Source organism: Hyaena hyaena, unplaced genomic scaffold, assembly GCF_003009895.1.
Source record: "Hyaena hyaena isolate Hyena2069 unplaced genomic scaffold, ASM300989v1 scaffold_614, whole genome shotgun sequence".
Classification (NCBI taxonomy): Eukaryota; Metazoa; Chordata; class Mammalia; order Carnivora; family Hyaenidae; genus Hyaena; species Hyaena hyaena.
This window is the reverse complement of record NW_024081244.1, coordinates 634,147-652,224: the sequence shown is the minus strand read 5'-3', so window position 1 is coordinate 652,224 and position 18,078 is coordinate 634,147. Positions and strand designations below refer to the sequence as shown.

The 18,078-nt window shown below is 42.4% G+C and overlaps 1 protein-coding gene across 2 annotated transcripts; it reads left to right on the top strand.

Moving 5' to 3' along the window:
• Nucleotides 1-610: 610 nt before the first annotated feature.
• Nucleotides 611-17,558, top strand: SLC17A3 (solute carrier family 17 member 3). 2 transcript variants are annotated; one of them, XM_039257334.1, is made up of 11 exons: nt 611-701; nt 5,424-5,635; nt 6,060-6,293; nt 6,379-6,466; nt 11,133-11,219; nt 14,869-14,987; nt 15,112-15,273; nt 16,011-16,140; nt 16,239-16,386; nt 16,676-16,766; nt 17,174-17,558. In XM_039257334.1, the coding sequence occupies exons 1-11, from the start codon at nt 611-613 to the stop codon at nt 17,306-17,308; spliced, it is 1,497 nt and encodes a 498-aa protein (XP_039113265.1). In that variant the 3' UTR covers nt 17,309-17,558. The 2 variants fall into 2 exon arrangements, with proteins under 2 accessions (XP_039113265.1, XP_039113266.1); XM_039257335.1 differs by lacking the exon at nt 6,060-6,293.
• Nucleotides 17,559-18,078: the final 520 nt, after the last annotated feature.

Here is an 18,078-nt window from a genome sequence, read left to right as displayed (position 1 = left end):
AACCCTCAGAGCGGGTCAAATGGGGAGCAGTACGGGAATCATGGGGGCACTAGAACCCAGGTTCTCGGTGCAGTAGAATATTCCAGAGGAGCACAGCTCTCAAGTGACCCACATCTGTAGTGGCTCCAACAACAATGACAATAGACTATGCGACAACCACTTGTTGAGTGCCAGACATGTGCAGTCTATTTAACCCTTGCAATCCTTGATGACAGTGCTGCCGCTGTCGTGGCCGTGCGTATTATCATTAACAGCAGAGAAGAAGCTGAAACACACAGATTTGCTTCTGGTGACTCTTGGCACATTAGGTAACTCATGAGTCTGCATTTGAACTTGGAAATGCCCAGCTGCAAAGCCAGCACTCTTACCCTGGTACACAGTGAGCACGCTAGACCCTAATAATAAACAGTTCCACACCTGAGGCTTGGCGCACCTGTTGTATTAGGCCAAGAGGGGATAACGGTCCTCCTCGGCCCCCACCGAGATGGAACGGCCTAGCTTCAGGTTGCTCGTTGACCGCTGTGTATGCATATCAGAGGTGTCTCCTTCTCTTGGCTGACACCTGTGTATTTTGCCCCAGTAGGTGAGAAACATCAGGGGAAAGAACACAATGGCCACCATGACAGAGCTGAGTCCCACGGTGGAGAAGAGTAAATTCTCCCAAAACACACAAGTGGATGAGAATCTCGTTCCCAAGAAAGGTAAACTCAACCTTGATGGCTTGGGTTTAGGATTTTATGGTGGATTCTTTATGTGCAATGTCATAATACAAACAAATGAATTTATGTCTTATAAGTTGTTGAATTCTGTTTAACAATCAGGTAATATTAATATGTGCTTTTCAAATATATGAAGGAAATAAATATCGCTATTCTTAAAAAAAGTCTTTTATTTTTGATGATTATCTTCTAATCTTTGTCCATGTGCATTTACATTTTTGACAATTGCAGGCAAATTTGTATACACCTAGTATTGTATATTCTGATTGCCACTGCATGTAATATTGTAAATATAATTGTATTGCTTAATTAGGTAAAGTAAGAAAAGTTTAATTTGACCACACATACTTTTCCATACTCCTTTATAATACTCACAAATGTTCTTCTTAAAGGATGCATATTATTGTTTTAATATGTCCAACAGATAAAGCATTATTTATCCGGAAAATCCTCATGTGGTTGGATATTTAAGTTACAAAGTTTTGCTTTGCTACTAAGCTATTTTTATATACATTATACATATGCAAACATTCTTTAACATAGCACTTGTCTCATTTTCAATTATTATTTCTTCAGTGTTTATTCCTAAGAAATTAAAATTTTGATACAAAAGTTACAAATATTCCCTTTGCATTGGCCACCATAGAGAGCTTAGTACTTAATCTGAACAAAAGTGAAGACATACAGAAGATTTTAAGTGGAAGAAGGGGTGATCTAACATATGGCATGACTAGAGCAGTTCAACTGTTCTATTGAGAATAGATTGGAGGGGAGCCTGGGTGGCTCAGTCGGTTGAGTGTCTGACTTCTACTCGGGTCATGATCTCGCAGTTTATGAGTTCGAGCCCTGTGTCGGGCTCTGTGCTGACAGCTTGGAGTCTAGAGCCTGCTTTGGATTCTGTGTCTCCCTCTCTCTCTGCCCCTCCCCCACTTGCACTCTGTCTCTTTCTCTCTCTCTTGAAAATAAATAAACATTTTAAAAAACTAAAAAAGAAAGAAAGAAAGAAAGAAAGAAAGAAAGAAAGAAAGAAAGAAAGAAAGAAAGAGAGAAAGAAGGAAGGAAATTGGAAGCAGGAATTCAAGTTAAAGTCTAATGCAAAAATCCAAGCAAGAGGTGTTGGTAGCCTGAATCCACTGGAAGTAGCTCTAAACCAAGTGGTAGCAATGGCCCTGGTGAGAAGTGGTCGGATTCTGTACACATTTTCAATGTAAAGACAAGAGTATGTTCCAGACAGATTGGATCTAAGGTGTGAAAGAAAGAAATCAAGTATCTGGAAGGATAGATTGTCCATCATCTGAGTTGGGAAAGAATCTATATGGAGCAAGCTTGGGAGGGGAGTTCAGGCATTCAGTTTGATGTTCAGAATCTATTAAGTTTGATATTTTTATTAGCTTATCAACTGATTTTTAGTGGAACAAAAAATGACACATCTTAAAATCAATGGCAGCTTTCATTTGACAAAATGCACTGCTACAGTATTGTATGTTAACTTTATTTTTATTTAAAATATAAGATATTGTTCCAACTTTATTTTTCCATATATTTAACCAGCTAGCTCAGAATCACATGTGTAATTTAGCTTTTATCCATGAATTACCGTAAGTCCTTTACTCACTGTATGACTTTTGGGGGATGTTTTTCTGTTGTTCCTTAGAGTTTCTTTCCACTTACTGAGGTCTTATTTTACCTTCGTAACAAATATCAATGTTATATAATGCAAATATCTTTCAGTGTGTGCCCTCCCCTCCAAAAAAAGCCTCTTGGGTGGTCTGTTAATATACATACCTCTTCTTTATTATTTGTTTCCAACCATATTCATTTTCTATCCCTGCAAACATACTACCACAATCTTAATGGCCTAAAGTGACTCACGTTTATGATGTCACAATTTCTGTGGGTCAGAGGTTAAGACATGCCTTGGTTTCCTTGGTTGTTCTCTGCATCTCACAAGGCTGCATTCGAGCAGTTGTCCAGGTTGTGTTCTCATCTGGAGGCTAGACTAGGGAGGATCCCACTTCCAAGATCATTCAGGTTGTCAGGGAATTCATCTCTTTACAATTGTGCAGCTGATGGTCCGGGTTTTGGCAAGATTTTGGCTGGAGACCACTCTCTTGTCCTTGAGGCAGCCTATAGTTCCTTACTGTGTGGACTTCTCCAACTTTCTGCTTCCTTTCTCAAGCCCATGAGTAAAGTATCCAGCTTCAGGTTGGAGTCTTATGATAGAAATCATGAGAGTGCATCCCATCACTTGCTGGCCAGAAGCAGCTCATAGGTCTTGCCCCTATTCAAGCGGAGAGGATTATACACATTTGTGAACGTCATGAGGTGGGAACCCCTGGAGTCACCCTAGGATCTGTTTGTCACATCAAGTTAAAAAACTAGTCTCCTGGACTCTAACTAGAGTAGTATCGAATTCTTCCATAGATAACCTTCAAGTTTCAAAAGTCTATGATTTCATTGTGTCAGTACTCTCTTCCAGTGCTTAAATACTAGGCCTAAAAGATATTTATTAATTTGTACACTCTCACATTTACATACAAACTCACACACTTTCATGTAGCTAAGGGTAATCCTTGAGAATTTTTCAGCCAGCATGACACTGGCACCAACCTATAAGAGTGGACATGGCTGGAACAACTCATTCATAATGGACACAGGACAGAAACACTTATTATCAAGCAAGCACCAGGCTAAGCCTTTTAACATCCTCTAGTTAATCTTTCAGCAAACTGAGAAGGCAGATGTTCAACCCACTCATTTGTGAGCCATTACTCCCTTGGCTTGCTGATGCTACTTTTCAGTAGCCTTTGGTCTCTTAGACCCCAAGGCAACTTGGAGAAATCAGAGAACACAAGAACTCACAAATTATTAGTTGACGTGGTTGACATAAGAAGTCATCACTGAGCCTTGAATCAGGCAGGAAAACCTTTACAAAAATATTGTATTTGAACTTCTGCTTTAATTTCAGTATATTTTACAGGTTTTTTCCCCTCCAAATTCTGTCCCCAGCCCCATTCACTAAAAGAAAAAACAATATGTCCTTGTGGGGAAAGACTCTTGTTATCTCAAGGCACCTCCTTCCTTGAAGTTTTGAGGACATCTTGAAGACACACAGGGTGCTGACCTCCTATCCCACACCATATAAACCCCACAGCTGAGTGCACTTGGCTTACCACAAACGTATTCTCATGGGGTCATCCAGGACAAAATAAAGGCCATCACATCCTTGCTATACAATGGTTATGAGCATAGACACCTGACACAGCGGGTCTCTGTGTATCTATGTCCTTCTCAGCCATCAAATGGGGACAGTAGTGGTAGCTGCCTCAGAGGATTTAGTGAATCAATTCTCAGTCATTATGTTCCATGACCTATCAGAGCCATCTGACCCACCTGCTGACTCCCTCCTCCCTGAAGCCCTTTTCCCCTTGGCTTCCAGGACACCACACTCTCCTAGTTTTCCTCCAAACCCACTGGCCATTCCTTTTCAGTTTCTTTTGTTGGTTTCTCCCCACTTAGTTGTCTTCCTAAACACTGGAAATCTCCAGAGTCAGTCCTTGGTTCTCTTCTTTCTGTGTTCTCATTTCTCAAATATCATGGCTTTGGGTATCACGTGCAGAGTACTAACTCCCAGTCCTGCACCTCAACCCCTACCTCTTTTTAAACTCTGGAGTTGTGTATCCAACAACATTCTCAACACTCGGAGGCCCTAAAAGGGAGTTCTGTTGGTCCACTAGCTCTTGACTCCCCCACTCCCCAAGCCCCTGCTCTGGCCACAAGACTCCCTTCCTCAGTGAACCTCAACTCTACTCTTCTAGTTCTTAGACAAGAACCTCTCTGATGCTCCCCCCACCGCTGGTCTGTAAAACCTAAAGCTTGATTTTGTGTGGCTTCCTCACACCCCAGGGGTCCATCTGGGATCTGATTACATTTCCCCTCTTCTGCTGCTCCCACTGCAACCCAACCCTCCTCTCTTCTCTTCTGCATTGTTGCAATTGTTTCTTCCTGGGAATAGCCATCTTTCCCAGAAATATAAAAACAGCTTTGGATGCCATGCTCACTTCTCTTTCCACTATTTTTTCAATATATTTTTTCATAGTTTGCAAATTTTTTCATAGGTTGTCAATTTCTCTAATGAGAAAATCTTTCTAAGAGTTTGATTCCAAACTTTAAATGAAAGCTTGTCCTCAATGACCAGATATATGAGGAGGACAATCATCTACCTCAGTGAACAATTCCTTTAGAGTTAAAAAAATTACATTATTTATATAGGACATATGATGTAAATTATATGATTTAATGAATTAAAGTTAGTTATTTAAATTATGTAACTTAAATAGGTACATATACATATTTTTCTTTACATGTATATAAAATGCATATTTTACCATGTATGTATTGCATCCATATATGTGTTTATTTCTGAGTAATTTCATCGACTATAGACTACAATAACCCAAGAAGGGGAGAGACAAAATCATCAGGTGGACAGATGCCTCAGAGCAAGTCAGTCTCTATACCACTGTGGTATGAAAACAACCTTTCGTTCAACTCTGTGATTTCCTTCTTTTGCATCTTTCCTGAAACCAGTAGCAAAGCTATTTAACTCATTAGGTGATGGTCTGCGGTACCTTCTTATAGTAGAACTTGTGAGAAGCAAATGATGGCTTGATAAGGAAAGCACTAATGTCGTAATATTTCCAGTTCCAAGCTTCTGCTCCACCCGCTATGGTCTAGCCCTCATCACACATCTCTGCAACTTTATGGTGATGACCCAGTATGTTGCCATTAACATCACCATGGTAGCCATGGTCAATGGCACAAACCATCAGTCCCGGTTCAATGGCTCCACCGAGATGCTTCCCATTGACTCATTTAGTGGCTCAAATGATGTGCCCAAGAGTCTCTCAGCAGAGGTAAGTAATACGAGATTTAAGCTGTGCTCTTGCTTTTGCTGTTTGTTCATTTGTTTAGAGCTTATATGTTAAAATGTTTTATTTGGGGGGTTCCTGGGGGGCTCAGTCAGTTAAGCGTCTGATTCCTGATTTTGGCTCAGGTCATGATCTCACAGTTTGTGAGTTCAAGCCCTGTATTGGGTCCCATACTGACAGCATGAAGCCTGTTTGGGATTCTCTCTCTCTCTCTCTCTCTCTCTCTCTCTCTCTCTTTCTCTCTCTCTCTCCCTCCCTCCTCCCTCCTTCCCTCCCTCCCTCTCTTGGCCCCACCCCTGCTCATGCTCTTTCTCTGTATCAAAATAAACAAATAACACTTAAAGATGTGTTCAGTTATGTAAGAACCTTCTTGTACATGGCTTACTATCGCATTCTCTGTTTCTTTAAGGCTCCTGTGTATGACTGGAGTCCTCAAATCCAGGGCATCCTTTTTGGTTCTGTCAACTATGGCATGATGCTGACGGTGGCTCCTAGTGGGTACCTGGCTGGAAGAATAGGAACAAAGCGAGTGGTTGGTGTTTCTTTGGTTGGATCCTCCCTTCTCACTATCTTCACCCCTCTGGCAGCTGACCTTGGACTAGCCTTCTTCATTGCAACTCGAATAGTCCAGGGCCTAATGCAGGTATCCTGGCAGTTTATAAATATGAGACGGATATGAATTTCTACATGGCATCACATACCAAGAGCTCTAACTATTTTGATTTCAGGGATCGATATTTGGGGGCCAGTTTGCGCTTTGGGAGAAATGGGGTCCTCCACATGAACGAAGCCGACTCTGCACCATCACTATAGCAGGTAGAAACACAGAACTGAAAAGAGTCCACTGAATCCAACATTCTCACACTGGGGTATTTGATAATTTCTCTGTTGAATGTGTTTTTGTTTTCTCCTCAATGTTGACCAAATATTTATAAATTAAGGAAATGGATCCTTTGTGCCATGACTTTCAGTTATTTAAAAACAAAATTTTTAATGCTTATTTACTTTTATGAGAGAGAGAGAGACAGAGCATGAGCAGGGGAGGGGCAGAGAGAGAGGGAAACATAGAATCCGAAGCAAGCTCCAGGGTCTGAGCTGTCAGCACAGAGCCCTACACGGGGCTCGAATTCATGAACCATGAGATTATGACCTGAGCCAAAATCAGATAGATGCTCAATGGACTGAGCCATTTAGGTGCCCCATTTTCAGTTATTTTCCCCCAAGTTGATATTTGTAACATGACTTTGCTTATAATGATTTTTCCTATTCTTAAAAATACATATTCTTGCATATTTGAATTGATCATTCTTTTATGGCTTCTGGGCTTTGAGTCATAGATAGAAAAGTTATAAAAGCATCCGCCCATGTTTTTCCTTGAACTTGTGTGATTTCATTTTTATACCTAAGTGTCTAATATATTGGAATCTATATTAGTATTCTATGTATAAGGTATGGATCCAATTTAATCTTCTTTGGAAGAGTTTTCAGTTGTTCTGAGAACTGTTTTCTGATTATGATTTGCCTGGTCAGTGTATCTGGAAGGAATATACTGAAGAAAGAAGTGTATATAATATTGGGCAAAAATGAAAAACAGAAAGAATAGAGCTAACAAACAGGAGACTGATGAAGCAGTTTCTGGATAAGGAAACAGGGGTAACTCCCCAGCTAACTTATGGATATCAAGAGAGTCAGGGACTCTTCAAGCCCAGAAAACAAGACACACACACACACACACACACACACACACACACACACACACTGACTGATTTCACACCCCTCTAGATCCTCTAGAGCCTTTAACAATCGTGGAGGATTATTTTCTGTCACCAGAGCTCATATTCACCGATAGGGGAGTAGTCCACAGATTTGGACTATAAGGAAATTCACATCCATTATCACAGCTGACTAATGGGACTTGCCAAGCATAAATCAAGATTGACCCCCACCCCACACAAATCCTCAAAAACGTTTTAAAGAAAATGAGAGGACAAAGAGAGAGACTCAACTCAAAATCTGTAAGAACAAACTCAAATGAAAAAGAAATTAAAAGAAACTTTTATGTGATTAACAACTAACATGGAAGAGAGCTAAGGGAATATGTGTCATAACATTTATTTAAAAAGAAAAAGCTGTCAGAATGGCTAGTATCAAAAGGACAAGAAATAATAAGTGTTGGTGAGGATGTGGAGAAAAGAGAATCCCTGTGTCCTATTTGTGGGAATGTAAATTGGTGCAGCAACTTTGGAAAACAGTACGGAGGCTCCTCAAAAAACTAAAAATAAAAGTGCCACATAATCTAATAATTCCATATTTGAGTATTTACTCAAGAGAAATGAAAACACTAATGCAAAAGACATCTGGACCTCTGTGTTTACTGCAGCATTACTTACAATAGCCAAGATATGAAAATAGCCCAGGTGACCATCAATAGATGGATGGATGAAAACGATGTGGTGTAGATACATAATGGAATAGTATTTGGTCATAAAAACTAATGAAATCTTGCCATTTGCAACAACATGAATGAACCTAAAGGCTATTTTGCTAAGTCATGTAAGCCAGACAGAGAAAGACAATTACCATACGATTTCACTTGTATGTGGAATCTAAAAAAAAAAAAACCAGCCCCCCCCCCCAAAAAAAACACACCAAATAACAGTTAACAACAGGAAAGAGAAACAGGCTCAAAAATATAGAGAACAAATTAGTGGTTTCCAGACGTGGTATGGGGAGGGAGGGAGATGAAGAGATACAAACTTCCAGTTATACAATAAATAAGTCATGGGAATAAAAAGTATGGCATAGAGAATATATTCAATAATGTCATAATTTAGTATGGTGATAGATGGTAACTATGCTTACTGTGGTATTTTGTAATGTGTATAATTGTCAAATCATTAGGCTGTATACCTGAACCAAATAATATATGCTTCAATTAAGAATTTAAAAAAATAATTTAGAAAATAGACTGCTATAAACATGGTTGTTGGTAATTAAAAATATAATTGCTAATATTTTTAACTGCAATGAGTGGTCCGGGTACTTAAATGAAGGGAGATGACCATCAAATGAGCAAGTTGGACAATTGAAGGATTACCCCAGAATACAACAGAAGAATCAGGAGATGGAAAGCATGGAATACAAGTTTAAAATTCTGGAAGGAAGGCAGTGACCTTACAGAAGTAGCAGCTCCCTTCTCTCTCTCATTTCCTGCTCTATAGGCATAGAGCTACTGGAGTAGGTTAACTGACTAGAACAATCTTGGGAATCTGTAAGACTGCAAGTTCCAGAGGCTTCCTTGTTTTGAGAGTTAAGGGACCATCTTAGTGGCCCCAAGAAGGTGGTCTTCACTAGCCTCTAGAAACCTTCCCTGCTTCAGAGAACACAGAGCCAATGGCTATCTGAGGGGGCAACAGAAAGCCATTGGAGGGACCCGTCGGCAGGTGAGGTGGGCTAAGCCTACCCTTCTGCCTCAGTAGTTCTTAAAGAAACAGCCATTTCTGGTGATTCTAGGGCTTCTCAACAGGCTGCACTGGTGAACAGAATGACTCATCCCATGAGGTTGAAGGAAGACTTCCCACAAGGACACTAACTGTGGAAGGGCCACGTACTGCCAGCCTCTGGGACACAACATTCTATGTCTTTCTCTCCAAGGAACCACAGAGGCACATGTAGAGGCAGGAAACTTTGTAGCCACTTAAGGGAGGAAGACTAAGCAGACAAAATAGAACTGGTATCTCATATTTGAGGCAGGTCTCATAGGTGATAGAAATACACACACACACTTAATCTGAAATGATGCACTATCATACAGCAGGGAAAATTTCTAAAAAATCCTGCAATATTCATACAGCCACATGTGTGGTGGTAGAAACACAAATGTTGACTGAATAAAGCATGTCTGTTACAGGGGACCTTGCCAAGATGCCATGTCAGCCCCGAGGACACCACCTGGCACCCATCCCAGAGGCCATGAACAGACAGGTTTCTGGGCCAAATGAGGTGCTGTAACTGTACAGTTAAACAACGTTAAAGCACAGAGCGAGAAGTGAGATGGAAAACCGGGCAAATTAACATGTTTAAGATAAAGCAGGTGGAAGGGTCACCCTACGTGACTCAAGTGTGCCAAGTGTTAGAACTCTTTTTCTCTCTCTCTTTGCTGCATTACTCTGCCCACTGATGGTGTGGATATGAGAACAAGGGCTGAGCTTCAAGCAAGGGAGCCCACATAGGGGAGGCATCCTTGGCCAGTGACACAAACTTGCCCTATGGAGAGACACAGGGTTGGGGCCACAACTCAGTTTGCTAAAGAACCTATTACTGCCATGGTTGTTATTTCCGTTTCCAAGCAGAGTGCCCTTGGGGCCAGAACCGGGATTCCCAGCAGATGGCTGAATTGGGCCACACTGTCACAAGTCACCATCATTCTGCTGGTAAATGGGCTTTTTTTTAGGAAGAAAAAAAACTAATTCAAAATATTTATCAATCTCTGGGCTCTAACTACCACCACCGCGGCTGATTTAAAGACAGCAACTTCAAGTCACTGAATGCCCAGTTAGGAAGAGATGTGCACACATTTCTCTGGCTCCTGCACACCACCAACTGAATGCCTCGTGTGCCCATGAGTAGCTGGAGTCTTGTGTTGGTAATGATTGCCTACCCAGTGTTATGCGTCTGCTGGTCTTTTCATCGTTTTCTATCCATATTCCAAGACAAACATGTTATTCTTAGTGAATTACTTTTCTTTAACTAACACGGCTCATGAATCCTGTCTCTCTCTCGAAAATAAATAAACCTTAAAAAGTAAAAAATTAAATTAAATTAAAAACTAAATAGATAATAAATAAATAAATAAAAACTCACACGTATATAATTTGACAAGTTGATGTTAATGTTCATCTGGAAAATAAAAAAATTCAATAGCCTAGTTTTGAAAAAGTTGTGAGAAGGAAGTGTGGCCTGCTGTGGATGAAAATACTCTGTGAAGTAGGGAAATTAAAACAGTGTTATTAGCACATGAACAGACAAATCTAGCTTTCTGTCGTATGTCGCTTAAATGCCTTTATGAGGAGGTAAGTGTTTGTGTAGATATGTATTGTATATGTTTGCAGAGAGGAAAGGTATGTAACGATGTACTGCATAATAGGTAATTGTTAACAGCAGACAAGAGTGGGAATGGATTGAGGTGGCATGTAGCAGGACTCTGTGCTTTTTCCAGAAGCATATGTCGCATGACTTGTGTAATTAAAAGTTAAAATAACATGGAAGGAAGAAGAAGCATGGCTTTTGTCCCCAATGTTATCAAGGAACTGCCAGAAAAAATGGATCCTCAGGAGAACAAGTGATAGATCTCAAGTTCAGGTATTCTACTCTGCTTGCCTGGTTATGGTGGGTGACACTGCATTAACGTACCATCCATCATTCATTTGGTGTCTAGCCAGTGGCGGTCCAGAGCCCCACAGCTTACTCTGTCTCTCTGCAGGAATGCCGTTGGGAGCCTTCGCCATCATCCTCCTGGGTGGCATCATCAGCCAAAGCCTTGGGTGGCCTTTTGTCTTCTATGTCTTTGGTAAGCACCTGTCTCCCCGTTCCAGGGTTTCATATTCAGGGTGAGTCTCCAGGTATCATATCTCCAAGTATGATGCTACCAGTCTGCCATAAAACATCATTAGCACAAAGTGGTTGGGTGTGGCCTTCCCCCCCCACCCCCCCCCAGGCTGTAGGTGACAGGCTCGCAGAGCAGTGGTTTGAGAGAGAGGAAAGAAAGATGCGCAGAGAGCAAGCCACCGCTGTGGGCCTTGTCTCTGATTAGGTGCATCAGGTCAGGGTCCCGGGTTAGATGCATGCTTCTGAAAGGAGAGAAAATGCTAAACACCAAAAGGGTAAAGACAATGAGGAACAAGGACCTGTGAGGAGGGAGGTCTAGGGCGGGGCACAAGAAGAGGGAAAGGAGCAGAAACAAAATTGAGGAGACAAATTTAAAAGCCCAGAGACTGTGAGGCAGGAAACAACACCCAGTAAAGGCAACTGCACATGGAGAAACCCGGTTATTTGTGGGACATGCGTGTGAGCACATCATCTGAGCCCGAGGTGGGGAAAATCACTGAAAAGATTAAAGAACGGAATCGTGTACTTACAGAGAATCAGAGACAGTGCCCGTTTCCACAAGACAGACTGAAAACACTTACAATTCAGAGGCAGTTGGGCAGAATGCCCACCACCTTTTTTCTCCAGTAGTCCCCAGAGGAGGCCTCGCTGGGGGGCCTTGTGACAAATGACGACGCAAGACCTAAAAGGATCAAACTATTTCCACGTAACTTAACTGTACCGCAGACAAAAGCTCAAAAATCTGTAGAGGAAGACACAGACATTCAGCACCCAACTATCATCCACGAATGTCTGGTTCCCATTGTAGATTACCAGGCACAGAAAAATAAAAGCAGGAAAACACAACCTGTAAGAAGAAGAATACAAAGATTGATCAAAACCAACCCAGAACGGACACCATGTTAGAATTCACAGACAAGGGCATTAAAATAGGCAGCTATTATAACTGTGGTATTACAGAAGGCTATTTGTCCAGAAGTGGAGACATGGAAAACCTTTTTTAAAAGACACAAATCAAACCTCGAGAGATGGAAATTATAATATATGCATGGAATTAAGGACAGATTAGATGCACCAGGAGAAAAGATTAAGGAACCTAAAAAATAGCAGTATTCATCATCCAGAATGGACCACGTAGAGAAAAACAACAATAATGAATGAGAGCACCAGCAAGGGCAGCACACTGAGAGAAGAGTGGTATGGGGGGGAGACAAGGTCTTTGAGGAAATAATGGGTGAAGGGTGGCCAAAGTCAATGAGAACTACACACTCACAGACCCAAGAAGGTCGATGGATCTCAAGGACCGGAAACATGAAGAATATGACACTAAGTTATAGGTAATTGGATGGTTGAAAGCCAGTGATAAAGATGAAAATTTTAAAAGCAGTAAAAGCTAAACACACATTATGTACAGAACAACGGAGACAACGAAGAGGGTAGCTTTCCTGTTGGAAGCAATGCAAGGAGGAAGGCAGTGAAATAACACTTTTCAAGTCCTGTGAGGAACAAAAAACTAACATAGAACTCTGGAGCCAGAATGGGGGGAAATGTCAAAAACAGAGACAAAATAAGGACATTTTAAGACACACCAACGTTGAGAGACTAAGAAACGTAAGTTAAAAATAGCAGTACCATTTTCAATAGCATGGACAAACATATAATGTAAGAATAAACCTGACAAAAGATGGGAAACACCTATGCACTGAAAACTGTTCTCATGAAAATAAAAGGACTCTAGAACAGCCAAATAGTTTTGCAAATGAGTTACAAAGTTGGAGGACTCACACTGCCCGATGTTAAGACACAGAAGATTATGCCATCAGGACATTTCAGTGTTGGCATATCTATCCGTGGAAAATAGATCAAGGAGCAGACGACAGTCCTAAACAGACTCACATAAAAGGTAAACTGATTTTCGACAAAGAGCAATGAGAACCCAATGGAGAAAGGAGTAGACTTTTTAATAGCTGGTGCTCAAAAACAGGGGCGCCTGGGTGGCTTAGTCGGTTAAGCGTCTGACTTTCGCTTAGGTCATGATCTCGCGGTTCGTGGGTTCGAGCCCCGCGTCGGGCTCTGTGCTGACTGCCAGCTCAGAGCCTGGAGCCTGTTTCAGTCTGTGACTCCCTCTCTCTCTGACCCTCCCCTGCTCACGCTGTCTCTCTCTCTCTCCTAGAAATAAATAAAAATATTTAAAAAAAAACAAAACAAAACTGGATACTTTAGTCCATTATCTTGTACCCTACAGAAAAACCAACTCAAAATAAATCCTGGACCTGATTTTAAAATCTGAAGTTATTATCCTCCCAGAAGAAAGCCTATGAGAAAACCCTTGTTCTTTCGTGGGGCAAAACGCATATTTAAGAAGGACTTTTATCCAGAATGTGTAAATAATTCTCAACAATCAATAGTAAGAAAGCAAAACGAAAAATGCTTTAACAGTGTGCAAAGACACTTCACCGAAGAAAATAGAGGGAGAGAAAATAAACACATGGTAAGGGGCTCAACATCCTTAGTCACTAGGGAAATGCAAATAAGAACGAGCAAACCTCTGTATGCCTGTTACAATGGTTAATTGTGACGCAGTAAGAAATGTGTATGCCATCTCTGTCCCCAGTTTCTGACACAGAGTAATTTCCTGAGCATTAGGAGCATCTTCTCTCCTAAAGAGACAGCTCTTGGGGGACCCGAGATAGCTTCACAATGAAGGACAGGCCCCAGAGAGAACAAACCGCGATTAGGAACTTGGAACCTTCAGCCCTACCTGCATCCTCCAGGAGGGAAGGAGGCTGTAGAGTGAGTTAATAATCGATTATGTCTATGTGATGTCACCTCCCTAAAGATACTGAAACTACGGGATCTTCCAGACTGGTGAACATATCCGTGTGCTGGGAGGGTGGCTGATCCCAGCTCCACAGGGGTCCTGTGCTCAGAACCTTCCAGACCTTGCCCTGTGTATCTGTTTGTCTGGCTGTTCATTTATATGCTCTATAATATCCTTTATAATAAACTGGTAAATGTAAGTAAATGTCTCACAAAACAGCTTTTGTGAGCTGTTCTAGCAAATTATTAAAACTGAGAGAATTATCAAAACTCAACTTTGCAGTTGAGTCAGATGCATGCATAACCTGGGGACCCACTGCTTGGGACTGGCATCCAAAGTGGGGGCCGCCTTGTGGGACTGAGCCCTCAGTCTGTGGGGTCTGTGCCAACTACCAGTAGTTAGTGTCAAAACTGAGCCAAGCTGGTGTCTACAGAGGACTCGGAGGGTTGCTTAGTGTCATAAACCTTCGCATTCGCTGTCAACAGTATTGAAAGAGATAACTTTCCTTTGATAATATTAAAAAAGTTGAAATACCAAGTTTTCTGCCATTCCTAAGGTCTGTGATTTCCATACATACGAATAATCATGAGACGTAAAAAGACAAAAGAAGGTTCTAGAAAGTTGCAATATTCATGTGCATTTTTTTTTTTTTTTTTTTTGAGAAACAGAAAGGGGATATTATGAGCAAGGGCTTTTTCCAGAACTTGTGCTCGAAACTGTGCCAACCTAAAAGAAGTTCCCACAGAAAGCAGAAACTGGCGTGGTTACCAATGTTATCCTCTGCTTACAGGAGGCATTGGCTGCATCTACTGCCTTCTCTGGTTTGCTCTGGTGTATGACAACCCCATCTTTCACCCGTGGATAAACGTCACAGAAAAAGAATATATCGTAGCCTCCCTGGCTCACCAGGTACAGGAAGTGCTCTGACAGCCTGCTGAGAGCTCACAACCGCCTCTGCGTTTCCAGGCTGATTAAGCTGCACGCATGCACACGTCTCAGAGCTTACCATCCTAATCAGTACGCTTGTTTCCAGGTCATCCCTCAGAAGCAGCCCCTTCCCATCAAGGCCATGCTCAGGTCTCTGCCTCTATGGTCCATCGGTGTGTGCAATTTCAGCCATCAGTGGCTAGTCACCATACTGATTGTGTACATGCCGACTTACATCAGCTCTGTGTTCAACATTAACATCAGAGACGTGAGTGCCTAGCCTTCCGGGCCTTCCTCCAGCCCGCACGACCCACCAATCACTTCATCTTCCCAAATCGTTCCATCCAGGAAAGTGTATCCTATACTACTCACCCCGAAATAACCCAGTATTTAACACTCATACTGGTAGTTTCCCTTAGGATATGAATAGAAAGGCTACTGACTTCCTTAAGAAAGTATGATTTCAGTGACGCATGGGTGGCTCAGTCAGTTGAGCATCGGACTTCAGCTCAGGTCATGATCTTGCAGTTCGTGGGTTCAAGCCCGGCTCTGGGCTCTGTGCTGACGGCGTGGAGCCTGGAGCCTGCTTCAGACTTTGTGTCTCCCTCCCTCTCTGCCCCTCCCCTGGCCACGCTCTGTCTCTCTCTCTTAAAAATAAAATAAGCATTAAAAAAGAAAAAGAAAAAAAAAGTACGTTCTCAGGAGTGCCTGGGTGGCTTAGTGGGCTGAGCTCAGGTCATGCTCTCACAGTTGGTGAGTTCCAGCCCTGGATCCAGCTGTCTGCTGTCGGCCTGTCAGCATGGAACAGAGCCCACTTTAGAGCCTCTGTCCATCTCTCTCTCCGCCCCTCCCCTGCTCACTCTCTCAAAAAATAAATTTAAAAAAGTTTTTAAAAAAAGAATGTGTGATTTAAGGGTTGTCTGTGTGATTATCAGTGGTTTCTCAATAAAAGGTGTGGGCTCACTGCCCCTATTATGATGGTTTACTTGATTTTTCCCTCCTCAGAATGGGTTCCTGTCTGCCCTCCCTTTTATCATTGCCTGGGTCACTAGCATCCTCACTGGCCAACTGGCAGATTTCCTCCTGACCAAGAATTTCCGGCTCGTGACCGTGAGGAAAATTGCCACATTTCTTGGTAAGGACAGGGCTTGGGGGTCAGGTGCTTCAAGAGCATGCAAATACAACAGCCAAAGATGTATCGCAATGTTTAATTTGTTTGTTCCTCGTTCCCAGGAAATTTCCCCTCTTCAGCTCTCCTTCTGGTTCTGCCTTACCTCACCCCCAGCTACGTCACCACGATGACCCTCCTCATGATCACGTGTGGGCTGAGCCCCATCAGTCAGTCAGGGATCTATGTCAACCCCTTAGATATTGCTCCAAGGTAAGATGGTAACCTCCACTCTCATATTTCACCTATTCTGAAAAAGATTTGGCCCGAAGCTTTCTGGGAGCCCCAAACTTTGGGACATAATAAATCACAGGCAAGGACCACAGATGAGCCTGTGGCCATTTATTCAGGTATGTGAGGGGAGGGGTTTTACTGATTTGACTCAGTGCCTCTCACTGAATATACACAGTGCAAATCCTTTCTGACATAATTACATGAGCAAGGCTGAAGGATACTGTGAAGCAGCTCTGGATCTAGCCTGGAACATTCTTGTCATCCACAGACATTCCAGTCTCCTCATGGGAGTCTCAAGGGAATTAGGATGCGCAGCGGCCATCGCGGCACCCACCGTCAGCGGGCTTCTCCTCAGCCAGGTAGCGTTTTCCTCTGAAGGACTCTCAAATGCTCGGCCACATCCATTCGTAGGGTAGTAGCATCCCTAAAGAACTTATTCATGTTGTAGAAAATACAACTAAGTTGTGGGTAGCTTTGTCATGGGATCAACCTGGCAAAAAGAAATGTCGAGCAATTCCTCTCATGACCTCACTCTCTCCCGTTCTGAAGCCAAAGAGGTGATGATCCTCGGGCGATACTCAGTCTTTGAAACTGAAACCACATGGCCACACAGATGTCATTAGATGTCACTTCCGTGCCTACATGCCAACTTGCAGCTACATGGAGACCTGCTAGCAAATAGGGTCCTCTAAGCTATGAATATGGTTTCATAGAGGAAAAAAATGGATGAAAGGGGTAATATTTACTTGAGGTTTTGTGTCCTCAGGACCCTGTATTTGGATGGAGAAACGTCTTCTTGTTGCTGTTTGCCATTAACCTATCAGGACTGATATTCTACCTGGTATTTGGAGATGCCTCCATCCAAGACTGGGCTAAAGAGAGGAAGCTCACTCGCTTATGAAAGTAAAGGATAGTAGTTTCATCTACGGAATTAGCCAGAGGGGCACTATTTCAAATTTTAATTCGATGTCACTTTTCTTCCTTAGTTATCCCACCTCGGTAGTGATGGAAAGTCACTGGGCACCTCACTTCACAAAAGAGAAGCCTTTGGTGATGAGCATAGCAGCAGAAAGAATCTTGTTTGCTGAGATCAGTTCTTTATGTCCCTAAGATTTCCTTCTGAGGAACATAGTCGATGAATGAAAATTTAAATAAAGTGATAGCTACGAACACAGTTGTCATCTTCGTGGAGTTCACAATGGATTTAGAGGAACTGGCCAACTGACAACTGGCCAGGCTCACAGTTTCTGGATCTCAAAACAGGAATCAATGGTTCAAAGCTCTGAACCCAGGGAGGTAACCTCATTAGGACAATGATTTTTCCTATTCGTAGCACCGAGTATCAATTTATATTTGTTGGATTGGATACTGTCCACATGACCCTGCCCTTGTGTGTTCCCCTCCTCATTCTGCTTAGGCTCCGGGAGGCTGACCTACCTGTTTTGTATCCACACTCCCTTGTCCACTGGCCTCTACTGGGTTTTCAATGGAGGCCCAAGAGTGAGGACAGGTGTCTATGGTCCCTCCCTGTGGGGTCTGCCAGTGGCTGATGCTTACACTACTGTTCACAGCACCTGGCTGCCAGGCCCTCCACATGTTCTGGTTGCTTCTCTCTTCCCCTGTGCCTCCAGGCCTTTTTTTGGCTTTCACTACATTTCCAATGCTGTGTAA

Coding starts and splice junctions, on each gene's coding strand:
- SLC17A3 (XM_039257334.1), top strand. CDS start 611: ATGGCCACCATGACAGAGCTGAGTCCCACGGTGGAGAAGAGTAAATTC. Junction 6,467..11,132: donor CTGCACCATCACTATAGCAG/GTAGAAACACAG, acceptor GTCTCTCTGCAG/GAATGCCGTTGGGAGCCTTC. Junction 16,141..16,238: donor GAAAATTGCCACATTTCTTG/GTAAGGACAGGG, acceptor CCTCGTTCCCAG/GAAATTTCCCCTCTTCAGCT.